The sequence below is a fragment of the Engraulis encrasicolus genome, chromosome 19 (genome assembly GCF_034702125.1).
Source record: "Engraulis encrasicolus isolate BLACKSEA-1 chromosome 19, IST_EnEncr_1.0, whole genome shotgun sequence".
NCBI classification, from domain to species: Eukaryota; Metazoa; Chordata; class Actinopteri; order Clupeiformes; family Engraulidae; genus Engraulis; species Engraulis encrasicolus.
This window is the reverse complement of record NC_085875.1, coordinates 40,456,240-40,473,903: the sequence shown is the minus strand read 5'-3', so window position 1 is coordinate 40,473,903 and position 17,664 is coordinate 40,456,240. Positions and strand designations below refer to the sequence as shown.

At 46.3% G+C, this 17,664-nt stretch overlaps 1 protein-coding gene across 4 annotated transcripts in view; it reads right to left on the bottom strand.

The window, feature by feature from the left end:
- kiaa0586 (KIAA0586 ortholog) overlaps positions 1–17,664 on the bottom strand; it is a 197,938-nt gene that overhangs the window by 109,703 nt on the left and 70,571 nt on the right. For 3 of the 4 annotated variants that reach the window (XM_063184404.1, XM_063184406.1, XM_063184405.1), the window contains exons 10-12: positions 13,964–14,195; positions 12,064–12,204; positions 7,440–7,666 (exon numbers count right to left, since the gene is read on the bottom strand). In XM_063184404.1, coding sequence (XP_063040474.1) covers positions 7,440–7,666; positions 12,064–12,204; positions 13,964–14,195 — 600 coding nt within the window. Of the gene's footprint in view, positions 1–7,439; positions 7,667–12,063; positions 12,205–13,582; positions 13,756–13,963; positions 14,196–17,664 lie in introns of those variants that run through there. The other variant, XM_063184407.1, reaches the window with a different exon arrangement.

The window sequence follows — 17,664 nt, the reverse complement described above, 5'->3', positions numbered from 1 at the left end:
TGAGTAGTTATTAAAATAGCACTGCCAGTACAGCAGATTACAATTCAAGAGGGGAAGGCAGCCAGTAAGAGTGACAAGAGGGAACAAGAGAGCCAGGAGAGAGAGAGAGAGAGAGAGAGAGAGAGAGAGAGAGAGAGAGAGAGAGAGAGAGAGAGAGAGAGAGAGAGAGAGAGAGAGAGAAAGAAAGAGAGAGAGAGATCAAGGGCTGCATTGCAAATGCTGTGGAGGGCTAGAGGCCAGCTGCTGTCTCCGGGCAGAGAAAGCCTCCAGCTCTGGGGCAGGCGGCTGGATGGGAGCCCAGCCCAACCGAGCCCAACCTCCAGTCCAGCCTCTCCTCTCCTTTCTTCTTGCCACTCTCTCCTCCCTTTCTCTCTGCTCCATCAATCCATCCCTCCATCAATACGTCCATCCTCAATTCCCAGATAACCCCCCACCCATGTCAGAAAAGCCTGGCTTTACAACCCCGTCGTGACAGTTTTGCTCCTACGCGCTCTGTGTGTGCGTGCGCTCTGTGTGTGTGTGTGTGTGTGTGTGTGTGTGTGTGTGTGTGTGTGTGTGTGTGTGTGTGTGTGTGTGTGTGTGTGTGTGTGTGTGTGTGTGTGTGTGTGTGTGTGTGTGTGTGTGTGTGTGTGTGTGTGTGTGTGTGTCGTGCAAAATGGACTCGGCTAATCAGATGATGCTTCCAGACACTTGATTCAAAATGGAGTACAATTGATCCAGGGGGCTGAAGGTGACCTTCAATTAACCCTGGCAATCCGCTTGGTCTCTGTGACACCGCGTCCCAAGAAGAATCACTCAATACCGTCATTATTCCCCTGCACAATCCTCCAGCATTCAAATGGCCATGTTAGGCGAGGAGCGAAGGGGCTCGAATTGAGATGGATATTGTTTGGAGGGTGCCAAAACCTCACAGCGTATGCGTATCCCCCCCTTTTTTGCCCTCCCCTACTCTGCCGATTATACACAGTTCATCCAGAGCCAGCAAATACATATCCATCGAGAAGTGAATGGAAGAAAATATTGCTAGGAAAACAAGGGAAACATTTTTGCCTTTTAAGCACAAACGAAGAACAGTATTTGAGGGAGGACTGCAACTTGAGGTTTTAGAAGGGAGGCAGGCAAGTAATACGATTACAATAACGAAATCCTGTGGAAAGTCTAGTGCAAGGAATAGGAGAACAACAGAAGAAGGCCACAAAAAATGTCTCAAACTTGTTTTTTTGTGTGTGCCGTATTTAAACGACCGTTTCTCTTCTGAAGGAGAAGTGTATCTGGCAGAGTCTCAAACAAATAAGTGACTGAGGGGAGGAAAAGCACTCAGGAAAAAAAAAGAACAAAAGAACTTCATGATGGAAAAATGGCTCCTGATGATGGGGCGCCTAGCCAAGCTGAGCTGAAGCGAGCAGAGCGGTCTACTTATGTAAGACACCAGGACTGGGGCGTGGGGTCAATCACCAATCATCAGCCTCGCCACACTAATGACAGCAATTACGAGCACTGGAATTAAAAATAAATTCCAAATTCCTGGCTGAAGAGCAAGTAAGCAAGCAAGCTTTTGCGTTAGACGTTATGCAATGATCTGCTAACGAGTCGGCTGAACACTGTGCCCACTTTTTTTTATATTCCTTTCAGTTGAACAGCATGATTGTAGATGTTGGGGGTGGGGTGGTATGGGGTGGGGGGAGTTTGAGATTACTCCTTCACTGGTTTCACATTCATAATATGGCTCCAGTCTCCCTTGGCAATGGCGAGTCATGATATCACACCATCCAATGAATTATGCGACTTACTAATGGCATTCTGCTGTATTACTGCACAATAATGCAACAATTTAGGCTAGAATGGGTTACAAAAACATCACACTTCTTCTCAGGGAAGAAAACTCATTTCATGTGTGGGTCTGAGAAAGAAAACCAAAATGTTGACAACTTCAACAAATGCAAGTGAGCTTCGTTAATATTTCAGTAAAATGGATGGAGCGTATAAAACCACAACCATGTCTTCATTTTGCCATGTCACCATGCTAAATGAATAAAGTCATCACTGCTGGCTATACGAAGCGTGAGATGCTACCGTCTCGCTGGCATTTCCCGAAGTCACATCACCAAGCACCAGGCAAACAAAACATAACAAGCGAGCATCTGGCGAACCCTATTCATCCCCACCCCACAAATCCACGCAACCCTCCCCAACCCCACCACTCGACTCCATCACCCCCTGCTTCCCTCTCCCCCTGGTGACCTTTCGGAACGGAGAAAAGAGCAAAGTCATTACGGAAAGGAAGCGCCATCAAACAGCATGTTTACGTTCTTCAACTGATGCAAAAAAGAGGCACTGTGATTAAGGCTGCCATTTTGCAGGTGATTAGAACGAGGGGGCCACACAATCAAGTTGAGAAGGACAAAAAAAGAGATTAGGGAAATAAAAATAGAAATTCGTGCATGAGAATTTAGTTGGTTTAAAACTGTTATTGTGACCATTTTGACTCTACGTGGAGTGCAAGAGTCAGGATTTATACTGTGCTCTATGGAATTCCTCCAACTTTGCTCCCGGAAGGTTTTTTTCTCAGTGAACGTCTGTTTACGAGCACTTACTACTGCAGAACGTGTGAGCTCATGCAGCAACTGTCTTGTTTTCCCTAAAAACACAATACGTCCCAGGGTATGTGGATTCGAAGTCATTTTTGCTACCCTCCAGTGTCCATAAGGAGACATTAACTGCTCTCCACCCTTGGTCCCCGATACTTGTGATTTATCGATAAGAAAGCTGTTCTGATTTACCGTTGTCAAGTTTTCACGGCCAGTATAGTATACAGCCTAAAAACAATCCGTTTCCCAGATAGTACTCCAGAGGTCAGAAGCAGACTCCGAGACTTATTGCCCTCATATTATACTTCCTATCCTGACATCTTCATTTAGACGTTGAGGAACAACTAGAGACTTAAAGAAGGCTGTTGGCAATGCTGGGATAGGTCAGTCCTCCAACATCGCTGGCTAGACTGGCTCCTTCTGTGTCCTTAGGCAGCCGCTTTCATCATCAGCCTTTATTATTCATAATGCTCAAAATGACACTTTGGCTCTTAAAACTGCCACTTTCCCCTCCTCTTCCCCTGGAGAAGTTTTTCCCCAGCTGGAGAGAGAGAGAGAGAGAGAGAGAGAGAGAGAGAGAGAGAGAGAGAGAAAGAGAGAGAGAGAGAGATATCTGGCTGTGTGCATCGTAAAAACCATAACCCACTCCCCACCTCCGGAGAGAGGCCCCATTTAAAGTCACATTGAGACGGGATGGGAGCGGAGAATGAGTCTGACCTCCTGCTACTGCAGCTGCTTAACCTCACACAATCTGCTCCAACACTCCACCCACCTCTCCTAGCACCGAAAACACACACCAGCTCCAGCCTAGCTCTCGAAAAAATACCTTAAAGTTTGTAGAAAAAGAGGCTATTTTCGTTTGTGTAATGGCTTGTTTTTTCGGTCTCTGCTCTTTTCTTTTTGCTATCATTCTCTCTCTCTCTCTCTCTCTCTAGAGAGAGAAAGAGAACATGACTGCAACATAAATTAGAGGGCTCTTGAGGAGACGATGTTCCTTGTTCATCGGGCATTAGTCATATACTCCCTCTGGACAATTGCTCCGAAACGTTCTTCTAAATCGAAAGGAAAAAAAAAAGATGTGTGTATAAATGTCTCTGAATTGCGCACACACTCTGAATGACTTCATTTTACTTCTTATTGTCACCTAAAACTGCCGTGCCTGTGTTTCAGAACACTCTAGGGCTGGGATGGATTGGTATGTGTCCAAGGGATTGTTACAATGGCTCTCGAGGGAGCTTTTCTAGAAAGAAAATCTCTGTTCAATGTTTCTGTCTTAATTAGAAAGCTGACGGCTTCTATGGCTACATTGTTGAGCTGCCTGTGTTTGCTACGTGCTGTCAATTCTCATCTCCCACTCACCACAACACAAACATACTCACTGAAAAAAAAACAACGTATTACCTCAATTCTGCAAAAATACCAAACCAATACACACAAAAATGAACCCCCATCAGTTGTATTGGAAATAATTAACTGCCTTTTGGGTGCACACTCAACGAACTGAACAGTATTTTCTCCATTTTGAATAGGGCGGAATAAAATATGCTTATATAAAAAAGCTTACTAATCATCATCTAAAAATAAGTGTTGTGTTAGCCTTGGGGGAAAAAAATAACAAACATAAAAAAATCCTGAAAATAAATCGCTTTTTAAAAATGTGGCCTCTGAAGGAGGCGGTGGCCGTCTTCACACTTGACATGTGGCATTGAGTTTATTGGGTGCAGCACAGTGCCGGCAGCGCAGGGCCATGAAGGGACCACCTCTGACAGCTGCCAATCACATTGAGCGTTCCGTTTGGCTTGGCCCTTTGCTGCCTGGAGTGTGCTCTGAGGCCCGCTGTCACTCAAAAATGTGTGTAACCACGCACGCACACACACATGCACGCAGACACAGGCACACACACATACACACACACAGACACACAGACACACACACTCTTTTGGGATCCGGACGGAAACTCTGCATCTTGTCGCAGTCTACATAGACTCCTTGTGTCAAGAGGCTCCTCACAGCATGAGGGAACGTCTTGAATGAAAGGCAGCCAAGGTGACAATATTAATATTGTTGGAACGACACATTTGTATTACTGTAGGGGGACATTCAATTCTAAGTGAGCCTTGTGGAACTGGAGATGACAATGTGCTAGCGGTACTACCTGACTATATTCACAAGTGCTATTGCGGACTCCTGCCACCAGTATCTCCGTTTTTTTAATCCCCTGGAAGGTAGAGTAGTGTAACATTTATGACACGATTGCTTGGCATGTCTTAAAAGTTACTCATTATGATCATATTATTTTGTAGCTTCCGGTGTTTCCAGTGAACATGCATAACATGGTTGACACTCGATTGCGTGAAACGCGTTCCCATTTCCATATAAAGTACTCCCAGTACTCCCCAAATGCCATTTGGTTCGTGTATTGCCACATCAATATGGTATTTTTGCTATTCCCTTTGGTACATTTGGTTTTAGCAGTATGACTATTACTTCTATAAACATATTAATTAAAAAGAGTCTGAAGAAGGCTTGAAGAAGAATGCAGTGATGGTGGCATGGTGATGAATTTTGACACAACGGCACAGCTGTGGTATATTAATGTGCTACTCTCATCAGAATGCAAACAAAAAAACAGCAACAACAACAAAAAGAGACGTCTGATCTAAGTAAATCAAAAGCATGCAAAAATAGATCCCGTCTGTAAGACAATTGTAACATACACAATGTTTGACCGTTTTAAAAAATACTCTGCTCACCCATGGAAATATGGAAGAAAAAAAAACACACAGACACTAGTGGTGTGGATCAGAGCATGGCAACCCGACCGAAGCCCGACGGGCCGGGTCGGAACCCGACGGGCCGGGCCGGACTCGGACAAAAAAAATAGAATATCTGTCGGACTCGGGTCGGGCTCGGGCTTGAACCAAACAGACATTGTGAAAATTGTAAGCAATCAGAGGAAACGTTTCAGTTCATGCAAACGGCAGTTTTGTGATTAAAAAATAAGTAATTGAATATGCATAAATGAAAATGTTGGTAGGCTACTCGTGCGAGTGATTGGCTGTATGCACGCGCCAGTTACCAGTGGCAACATAGACGCTCACTCCCAGTCAGCCGAGCAGGAATGCCGAGTCAACTTGCTTTCTTAATAAGCGCCAAATACAGTTGTCAGTGAACGCGTGGTCTTTTGTTGTAGGCCTAGTGTAGGCCATGTTTTAGCATGCCTTCGGTGCTGTCTTAAATGTTGAACATAAAATGACGAAGTTTGTCACTGCATTGCTCGCCAAGGATTACATTTCCAGCAAGGGGTAGCAAGGAGCATAATATGGATTAAAGAAGACGCACACGCTACGTGGAGTTGCCTAAGGTAGGGGCGAAGAGGTTTCCTGTTACTACTTTGTCCGCTGTGACATTTCATGTCCTTCACGTAGGTTCTTAATTCTTGTCATTTTACTGTAGCCTACAGTTGTAACTATGCGCGTGCAACCTTTCCTGATTTTATATTGACCGCATGGACATCAGGGGAAATGACATTCTCTTGGAGGGCCGAACAGGCTACTGTTCTTCGGGGTGAACTTATAGCCCATCCTTCTTAACGACAAGGAGTGACATCTTCACCGGCTCGCGGGGATTTATTTGCACTAACAGTAACGTAACAAATGCGTCCATAGCCGCGCTGACTGCATCCAAACCGTATTCGTTAGTTTTCGCCTTTCTTATCCTCTCACGCCCCTCCCATGCATTTGATCACAGCACCCAACATCTCTGGTCTAACCGAAAGAAACATAAGGTGCGCTGTCACATGTATGCGTGTGTTTATACTTACTATGCGTGCGTAACTAAATTAGGCTACAGCAAATTGCCTCATCCTAGTTGCCTATCCTGGCTATTTATCACGTGCTATTTTGAGTATGAAGGAGGCCACATAGAAAATATTTCTTGCGCACAGGTTCTGTTGTTATTACAGTGGTCTCGGGCTTCGGACGGGTTCGGACACAAACATTTTAATTAGTCTCGGGCTCGGGTCGGGGTTGATCACTTTTCTGTCGGCTGAGGGCCGGGCTCGGACAGAAAAAACCGGCCCGAGCCACGCTCTAGTGTGGATCGGCACTGCCCACACGATCCGATTCGATCACGATTCGGGAGGTAGCGATCCGATTCGATTCGATTCTATGCGATCCGATCCGATCCGATTCAATTCTACAATGCATTGCAATGCATTACATTTCTACTGAAAGCAAAGCAAATGTTTAATCAGTCATGATGAGGCAATGCAAGTAGTCATATACTGAGCAACAATTTATTGGCTGTTTTCTGTATCAGTCTGTATCAGTCTTGCAATGTTTTGAAGTGCTTTTATTTAATTTAACATTTATTTGCTCCCGAAATATCCATGGAAGTAATTGAAACTTAAAAAAATTGCCGGATCGATTCTGGAACTTGCCGGATCGATTCTGGATCGTCCATGCCCCGCATCGATTCGGATCGCCGAATCGATCATTGTTGACACCACTAACAGACACACACATGAACAAAAAACCTGCAGGACGCCATTTTTACGTTTACAGTGTAAACAAGAGCAATTATAGATGGCAACCTACCCCTCTGGCCAACGCTATGCATGTAATGTTGTGTGCATGTGTTTGCCAAGGTGTATGTTTGGTGCCCCCTGCAGTCGACACACACACCACACACCACAGGTGAACAAACAAGACAGATAGACAATCATGCACACACACAGGGTCAATGCAATACCGGACCCTAACCCGTCTCCACGAGAGTCAGGTAATAATGTCTTCACTTATGTGTATGTTCCCCTGCCGGCCGTGTGCCATGCGTGCTGCCTGCCCTTACCTGTTGTTGGCGACGGCCTCCAGTTGCCAGTGCAGGGCCTCTCCCTCGCGGGCCCTCAGGATGGCCTCAAGGTTCTCCTCCATGACCTTCCTGCTGCGTCGCACCTCCCGCAGCACCTGCCCTGCGTCCTCGAACATGGAGGGCGGCGGAGGCTTCTTCTGCAGTGCGCTGGGCCGCCCCAGGGGCACCGCTGTGGGCATGAACACCGACGACGCTCCCTGAGGCCGCTGGTGGAGGGACGGGAAGATGAAGGGAGAGGGACGGAGAGAGAGAGAGACAGACAGAGAGAGAGAGAGAAAGAGAGAGAGATGGAGAGATATGGAATAACTTTTGTTATTATAGTATTGTCTTACTGTATTATATTGGCTTTTGGCAACACTGTACTGGCACAGTCATGGCATGATGATAAGAGACTGTTTGAATTTCAACTCGAGACTCAGAGCAAGAGTCAGACATTGTTGTAGGATACAACTGAAAAATTCTTCAATGTCTCTTAAGTGAACATCAGATGTCTAACGCCTAAATGCCTGTGTAGAAGTGGCACTCGAAATATTCTTTTACAGGGAATAGGACGACAAAAAATTGCAGTATGTGAGGACATGTACTCTATTTTTGTACACATGCGGTTGGTCATGACAGAATAAAGAGCTTTCACAACAAGGCAGCAGCAACGACCACCATGAAAAAGTACAGCGAGATAAAGCAAACGAATGAACGATGAGCAGAAAAGGGGGAGGAAGAAAATAAACGAGAAGAGAGCTGAAAGAAGCACCATAAGGAATGAAGGAGAGGGGAGAAGGGAAGAGACGAGCGGGGCGAACAACACGGAGGCGAGAGTCACAGAGAGAAAAATGGCGCAGGGTAATAGCCCCTGTTTGGGCGACCATCCATCTTAATCCTCTGCTTCCTCTAACCCATTGCATTCGATCGGCAATCACGACACATTGGTTTGTTCGTTCGCTCGCCCCCGCACTCTTTCCTTTTGCTATCCACCCACCCACCAACCCTCGCACCCTCCGCCCTCCCACCACGCACACACACACAGCACCACCTCCACCACCCCCATCCTGCTTTTCTTTCCAGCGCGCGTAGCTGGGTGCAGCTGCGAGTCCTTGGCTGTTTCTCTCTTTCATCCTCCCTCCGAATATAAATCTATCAGTGAGGAGCGTAAATCCATCACGCAGAGGGAAGAGAGAGGAGCGAAGGAGGCAGAGACAGAGAGAAAGAGAGGAGGGAGAGGGGGAAAAAACGGGAGAGAGAAAGAGACGGAAGCAGATATGGCTACCACCCACCCTCACCTTGCAGAGATGGCACGGCAAACTCAGCCTTCGATAGGTTTAAAAATAACATGGTGTATACATTTACCTCCCCGTCGTTGTACTGGATTCGTTTTAAAAGCAACATTATATAAGTTCCCATTCTGTTGTGTCTTTTTCCAGCCAGCTACATAAAAAAATGATAATATCAAATGTTGATGTAATCATTCATTTTAATGGGACATACAGTACTTTTCTGAGAGAAAGATACAGACTGTACACCTGCTATTACAGCTACCTAAGGGAGTGCATTACAGAATGAGGGGCTGTGGTTTGGAATGGAACACACTATGAGAATGATAGCTTTCTACACCGTCGATCCCATTATGGCAAAGAGCTGCTTTTTGGCACGTCTGCAAGTTTTTTATCAGTGCTTTTATCATGTCCGCCCTTGCATTATGCCCTTGCTCAGCTGTTAACTTCAAACTTAAAATTATTCCACAATGCATAATGTGCAAAGTAATAATAAAAAAAAACGCTTCAAAACTCTATCTCCTGCTTCTGACCCTGCCAAATTTGAAGAGAGATAGCAACAGGGGAATTATTGTGGAGGGTATAGGGATGTCTGATTCATTTAGGTTTTAGTAGTGATCCAAGATCGCTAAAATGAAGGGTGGTAGGAAGGATGAGGAGACAATGGTCGTCAGTTATAGGTTTTATCGGGATGCTGCGAAAACGTCCTATCACACAAGTACAAAGCAAAGATAGGATACTTTGAAATATATGTACATCTTTTCAATTCATTACTGAAGCAACAACTTTGTGAATTTCAAAATCCAACCTTATATTGAGTTAGGAATCCCAAATAAGCGATCGTACATCATTGATTGACCTTTATGTATGTTACCTTGTAATTAACGCCACAATTAAGTAATGTCAGTCAACCACCTATGTGATTTACACGCCGCCACAGGTGAAACTGCATCATCAAAGTGTTGTATTCAGTAAAACAAAGATGGTTAATTGATAAAGCTAAATAAATGTGATGGCTAAGTGGATTGTGTGCAGAAATTCCTTTAAAGAGAATCTTCTTTGGAAAGTATATCTCAATAAGCAATTCATTTCACTACCCCAGTTCTATTAAAATGCTTGCAACCGTAATGCCAGTCATTTTATTTATTTACTTCTGTATAAACTTATGGTATGGCATGACATTTGACTTCTACAACATTGCATTCAGCTAGGTAATGTAATGTAAATGTAATCTTTGCATGTAGGGAAGTACAACTTTGAATTTCTTCATATAAGGGACTTGCAATGAAATTCGAATGAAACATTCATGGCATTCAGCGCATTTTGATTAACTTCACTCTGCAGATTCAAAAGCCACTGTGTGTGGGAGGTTTACAAGTCTGTTGCATGTGTTGCACGGGGTTGCTGTGAGCTTTTATAAATAAGGCCGCTTGTATAATACTGAAGGTAGCAACTCCTGTCATGACACCTCCATCTGACATTGGAAAATATTTTTGCAGGTGTATGGGCCTATGGCACATACGGTACACATAGTTTTTCTTGCTCTCATAGACTCCAAACACTCACAACATTACAGTCTTGCACATCCTTTTTTGTAAGCCACACTCCATCTAATGAAACACAAAAACAAAACAAAAAGCTGACATGAAGTGAAAAGCCAAAGAGGGTGACACTCGATATCGCGTTAGCGCGCTATTTAAATTAGTCATAGCACATGTCTGCCAGTGTGTGTGTTCATCTCCCACCGGGGGCATTAGAGGAGGATTTAATGGATATCCAGAATCACCGAGCAGAGGCAGCTCTTCTTCCAGGTGAGTATTAACGTCACTGTGTAGATAATGAAGAGGTTCTATAGAGGGTATAACTCCTCGCATTGACCACCTGCCCCATTTTAAATTGTACTGCACGCCAATTTGAACCTGTATCTCATGTCCCACACATAGCTATAAACATCCAATTTTTTTCATTACGAAAACAAGAAAGCAGAGATACTAGGCCATTAAGAATTTGAATATGTATTATTATGGAAACTAATATCATACTATGTACTGTTAGGCCTATGAGATTAAATTGAACAAATTGTGTTTGTCCCAGGGCTGACCTCTTGCAAGCTTGGCAGAGCCGATTGGCTAGCTGTGTCATTATGAAGGTATAATGCAGTGTTTCTCAATCTTTTTTTAGGCGAGGCACCCTTACAATTCATGAAAAATTTCAAGGCACCCCAAACCAACAAGCCGTAACATGGCATCACATCCGATACCACAAAAGGTAAGAAAAGTATTATATTACGCAATTTATTTATGCATCAAACCCTAACTCATCACTTGGCTGGTTTAAGAAATACAGTAGGTTCCTCTCATCACAATTTTATTGTCGTAGTAGGAGAAAAAAATCACTCACACACGTACACGCACACACACCCATGCACAGACACACAGACACCAATTATCCAAGACTAACTAAATTTAAAAAACTCATAATCAGCTACTAACAGTTCTGACAGCAGAAGGGTGACCCTGATGTTAGGAGGGTTCATTTAAGGATTTGTTGAGCTGCAGTATCCTGCCAATCAGTTTAATTTTTGGATGACACTTCATCTCTCCTACAATCAGAGAATGAAATGGTTGGTAATTACGACGTGGCTGCAGGTCACCAAACTTCCGTCTGCAACGTCGGCAAATGTTTGATAGAAATAAAACAGCAACAGCAGACGTGAAAACAACAAGAGCAAAAACAGCAACAACGATAGCGATATGAAATTCGGCAAAGCTAGGGCTATTTATAGCAGCCATTGTTTGGCGCCGCTGTGCACAGGTGTGAAGTAGCGATAACGATAGCGCTTGATTTATCTCTGTAGTTTGCCGTTTCTTCAGAGATGGCGGCGCCGGTGGTGGTGGCAGGCCAAAGCTGCAGTCCCCGCCGCGGTGCCATTGTGTCCACAACACTCACTCGGGGGACTCGGGCCGCCGTGCACGGACTGCACAGCAGCGTGGAAGAGGTAAAGAGGTAGAGGATGAGAGGAAAGAGAGAAAGAGACAGATCGGAGAACAGCAGCAGCAGGAGAAGGAGGAAGACAAGGAGAGCGAGTGGGGAATAGGAGGAGAGAGAGACAAACTGTGCAGCAACAAAGAAGAGGTAAGGAGGTAGAGGAAGAGCAGAGAGAAAAAGAAAGAGAGAAAAAGGGAAATAAGGGAGTAGAGACAGCAACAGGAGAAGGAGGAGAAGTAGAGAGTGGAGAATAAGGAAGAGAGAGAACGAATGATGGAGAGAAACGGAGAACAAAAAGCCTTGTAAACCTGCCACTGCAGAGGCAGTGGGTTGCTATGGGAACACACCATGGAGACCGGAGCAGCGGCAGGCGGAGGATGGGGATGGGGAGGGGGAGGATGGGCTGGAGCTGGAGCTGGAAGAGGAGCGGGTACCGGCGCCGAATGGAGGGTGCTCCCACAGCTCGCCACAGGAAAAGCATCACGCACCTGCAAGAGACAATGGCAGAGAGTAAGGGAGAGAAAGAGAAAAAGAGAAGAAGAGAGAGGAAGAGAGAGAGAGGGCAAGAGGTAGACAGAAATAGAGAGAGAGAGAGAGAGAGATGAAGAGAAGAGTAACACCACAGTCGTCTCTGCTACATCCCAGTCTCCATGCTAACGGCAGCACTTTACAAAAGCGCCATTAAACACCCTCCATAAATAACCATTAGCTTTTTTTGGCGCTCGCGCAGACACATTAGGTCATTCAGAGGCCTGCTAATGGTGTTAGTAGTAGTAGTAGCAGGCGCCAAAACAAAACAAGACAAAATAAAGGCTGCAATGAGTCAGATGATGGTTATTTACGGGCTGCAAATAAAGTATTTAGGCATGAACATCGCCGCATGGAGCCCTGTGCGCCGCCACTCTGCGTGACAGACAGGCACGCAAGTTTTATGGTACGGCGCAAGGCGAGGCGGATGAGTGACATTCTATTAAAGCGCCCGGCACGTAGACAAGGGGAGCGGTGTCACATGCATTTTTTTGCTCTTCCCATCACCCCCATCCAACAGACATGGACACACCCACACCCACACCCACACACAGACACAGACACGGACTCGCACACGGACACATTCATGCGCACGCACAAATCCGCCATCACCAGAGACGGCCAAAGAGCATTCCAATCCTGCATCCTCAATTATATGCTAATGTGTCATTTGCCTTGTGACACATTATTCTTGGCTGATGGAATTTTTCAGCTGCAAAGGCGTGCCTGGAAACTCAATGGGCTGCCTGTCGGGCTGGGCGAGAGGTGGGGAGTGTCTGGTGGTAGGGTGGGGGTGTCGTGGGCTGTGAAGTAGGTACTGCTTATGTTGGGGTAGGGTGGGGGTAGGGGAGGGTCTACGCTGAACAGACAGTTACAGATGGAAACAGGAAGCGATACATTTCGCCAAGAATGAAGAAGTGTTGTCAGTTATTAGGGCACGGGAAGGAGGAGGACAAAAGTAGGGCTGCAAAATTGTTTTCTGGACCCTGGCACAGCCGTCTGAGAAAGGGATGATTGTGGGAGGGTAGGGAGGTATGGAGGATGGGAGGGAGGTGGAGAGAAGGAGAGAGAGGCTCCATCTTCTCCTCGATTTCCTTGCTAGCGAGGCCCAGATCGATTAGCGTCTACTAACATGGAAACCCTAAAATGGGCAGTTGGGTACAATCACCGGCTGGCAGATTGGAAGAGAGTGCTATCGATGGGCTGCTAGCTAGGATGAATGCTACTCAAAACAACAGCGTTGGCGTTGTCTGTGGGAGCGGGGGGGGTAGGGGGTATAAAAAAAACACACACACACACATATCTACACAGCACACACATCCTTCACACCAATCTGACCTGAAAATGGGTACACAGCTGGAGCAAATCACCTTCCAGACTCGTAAAAGCTTGAAGGGCATCTGTTGAGCGGGTGGGCATGGGGGCGAGGGGCTACCGAACAATAAACCGCTTTCAGCTTGTTTGAAAGCTTCTGACTGCCTGGACAAAGGGTTTTTTCCCCCCAGAATAGCAGTATTTGGAGTGACTTTACCTCCATGTCTGAGCCAGACCCTTTGGAAAAATATTTAGGCACTCTACATCGCAAAGCCCTACCGCATACCACAAGGTATCGATAGGGTAATCCAAACATCTGTCAGAAGGTGTAATTTTCAATGGAGTAATTAAGGTTTGGTCTGTCAAAACCGGGCTCTGTGAGGTGCTGGTGATATGTAACCTGACCTGCAGCAAGCTTTGCATCTCGCTCTTCAGTCGGCCAAGGTCCTGCAGCATCTCATTCGCCCTCCTAGCCGCGGCGCTGGAACTCTCCCCGGCCTCTGCCTCGGCCTCAGACAGTGGACCTGGCTCAGCTGCCCTACCCAGCCTTGGCGCCACTTCCTGGGGCCTCCTCCTTCCTTCTTCTGCAGGTCTGCCTGGAGAGGTCCTGTTGACCTCAAGGCGAGCCTGGTCTTCCCTGAGGAGAGAGAGAGGGAGAGAGAGGTGGGGATGAAAACATTGAAAATAAATCGCTTAGGGTGACTGGAATAACAAGCATGCGACTCTCCTTTCTGCACACCTGCTCAGAAGGAGACGGGGCCCTAGGTAGTGTGCTACAGACACACTCAGACACAATCAAATCAAGTCTCTGTGGTGCTACCACATGTCTAGCATTTGTTACGGTTCGACATAATGCGTTTTTGTGGCGGGAGCGAGCGAGCGAGGACAGCTCAAGATTGTGGAAACTTACACGGAGGGGCGTACTGCGTCTGTTGGGCAATGGGTGATTATGAGCACTTCAGCTTCCAATAGCTAGTGCCACTCCACCAAAACCACCATCCATTTCTAACGTCTCAGCCCTGTGTCAAGTCAGGGCATGTCTTATTTTTCTATTTCTGAGTAAAAAAGAAAAGCCCTCTAACCTAAAATCACTCAGTAACTTAAAACATTACACAAACACAAAGTAACACTAAAACGTAAAGTCTCTCAAGACTTGTTTTAGAATATGTCAATACAAGAAGTTAAATGTTCTTGAGATGTTTCAACTTGCACAAGCAAAATTAGCCTACCTCATATACGTAAAATGGAAAAAAAAGAAAAAAGAAAACTAAGAGTTCATTTTTTGCAAGAGAGAGAGGCAGACAGAAAGGCACTGTAGAGAAAGACAAAGACTCAGACCACACCGCAGCATGGGGACACGCTAAGTGCTTTTGTGCCTCGTGCCGCTAACTTGAGAAATCATTATACAAAAAGATGATTTAAACAGAAAGAAAATAATAAGAAAAACATCACCTAAACAAAAAAACTAAACAAAAAAGCAAAGCAACATAGAGAAAAGAAACAAAGCAAAAGCAAACATCTCCATCTGGCCGGAGAGGTGATTAGCCCTCTGGGAGCTGAGCGCACATTACATGACTCACACCGTGGACCCGGTCCAACTACCGCCGCCACCACAGCAACAGCAACAGCAGCAGCAGCAGCAGCAGCAGCAGCAGCAGCACGTTCCACTGCCAGCAAAAATCAATGTGGTAGTTTAGGCTACACTGTGGCCAGGGCACTCCTTGTTTGTTTGTACGCCTGCTTGGAATGTGTGTGCAACGTGATGCTAATGTCTTTGATGTATGATTGGTGTGCAGTTTAGTGTGCGTTTGGTTTATAGTGTTTGTCAACATGTGTGTGTGCATTTTTGCTAGTGTGTGTGCAGAGGTGCGTGTGTGTGGGGGGAGGGCGTGGCGTTGATGTTTATGCATGCTGTCATGTTGTGTTTGTATGAGTGCAAAGCATGTGTTATGTCTTTGTCTGTGTTTGTACTGGTGAAGAAGCCAGGAATCAGAAGTTCATGGAGAGGACACAAGACTATATTTGCCTCCTGTTGATGCTACCGGCATCATTAATCACAAGTGTCACGCGCCGTGAGACGAGTGTGTGGTGGACCACTCTGTAGCCCAAGCTCAGAGCCAGCCATTGTAGCGCGGCATGCACACACGTACACAAGTACACACACACACTGTACGTACACACACACATACACACACACACACACACACACACACACACACACACACACACACACACACACACTGTACGTACACACACACACACACACACACACACACACACACACACACACACACTGTACGTACACCCACTGTACGTACACACACTGTACGTACACACACACACACACACACACACACACACACACACACACACACACACACACACACACACACACACACACACACACACACACACACACACACACACACACACACACACACACACACACACACGGCTGGATAAATAAAGCCCAGCAGCCCGATCAGCGAGAGAAGGTAGGGAAAAACACCGCTCAGCTCACCCCAGACTGCTGCACCACCAGCCAGGCAAGATGCTGAGACAAGCAGAGGCTCAAATTGAGGCTGAAGGCCGTGTTTACCCTGGCTGCACTGCCAGTGATAATGGGCAAGGTGGGGTGGGCTTGGGGCTTCTCAGAGAAGAGAGGGCGTGCGTGTGTGGGTGAAATGTAGTGTGTGTGATGCGTGTCAGAGGGAAAGAGAGAGAGAGAGAGAGAGAGAGAGAGAGAGAGAGAGAGAGAGAGAGAGAGAGAGAGAGAGAGAGAGAGAGAGAGAGAGAGAGAGAGAGAGAGAGTGTGTGCTATGGGGTTAGACGGAAGGGTAAGAGAGGGGTCACGTCTAACAAGTTGCAGCCAAGTAAGGGGCCTTAGTGGGGTGGCTTATGGTGGTATGGGGTGATGAGGTAAAGGGGACGGGATGTGGAGGGGTTTGGGGGTTCAGAGTGGTGCAGACTGGCGATCCATCTCAAGTTACGACCGGACCCCAGCAGCTTCAACACTGCCGTGCTTGTGCGGCTTCGGAGCAATTAATCACCATCGAGACAGTTTCCAGTCCCTGGCTGTCGGCCGGACGGCTGGCAATCCAAAAATCCACACAACACACACTTCTTGATGTTGATGTTTTTTTTTCCCCTCTCTACTTCTCTGGTCTAGCAGTGGGATATGAGTAGGGGGGAATGTAGACAGAAAAAAGGGGAAAAACTAAAACAAAAAAACTGAAAGAAAAAAACCCAAACCATTTATTTGTAATTTCCAAAGATGTCATTCATATGCAAAAGTATAGCTGTTGCTGCAGCCCGCTAAAGGGGGTTTCCACAGAAACAGAGAGCTCTACTGTATTTCACATCCCTCTCTCATTTGCTTCCTCTCCGCTAAGACCAAGACAAGGGGGGGGGGGACAAATGAGCAGATGGAAGCAGCCGCATTCTTCCCTGAAATCTTAAAGGTTTTTGTGTGGCGGTACAGTCATGTGTGTTTGTTTATTTGTTTGTTTGTCGGCTGGTTAGATGTGGGAAAGCAGGGTTAGGGGGTTAACAAGGCTTTCGCACCAGGGGAAGGATAATTGAAGGGTTGAGACGAGGCAGGAATGGCAGGGAGTGGAGGAAGGCAGGAAGGCAGGGAAGCAGGCGGCTCGCTGGTGACTGGAGAGCGGACTCATTACGCCTGGTTACGCCTTGGAAACAGTGGCGGTAGGATCACCGTGGTCGGTGTAATAAGGCCACGGGGCCGAGGGAAGATCACACCGCAGCCATCCTGATGCCGCTGCTGGCGACAGCCGGAGCAGCCCCTCCACTAATAAGGCCAGCCGATGACAGAGAGGAGATTGCAACAACCAAGATAAATGGAATAAGATTAAATGAATATGGACCTGAGGTGCCATTCCTGGCTTCAGGAAGTAAACTAAAAAAACCTCACCATGATTTCCTTCCAACACTTCCAGGGGATCTACCGGCCTTGGTAGCTCATTACGATCATCTGATTGAGAGTTGGACGAATCACATTTGTGGCAGGGCTTTCGTTACTTTGGGAACTCAGGATAACCATCTCTTTTCCACTTCTCTCAACTGAAGAACTAGGGAAGGGGTGTGGG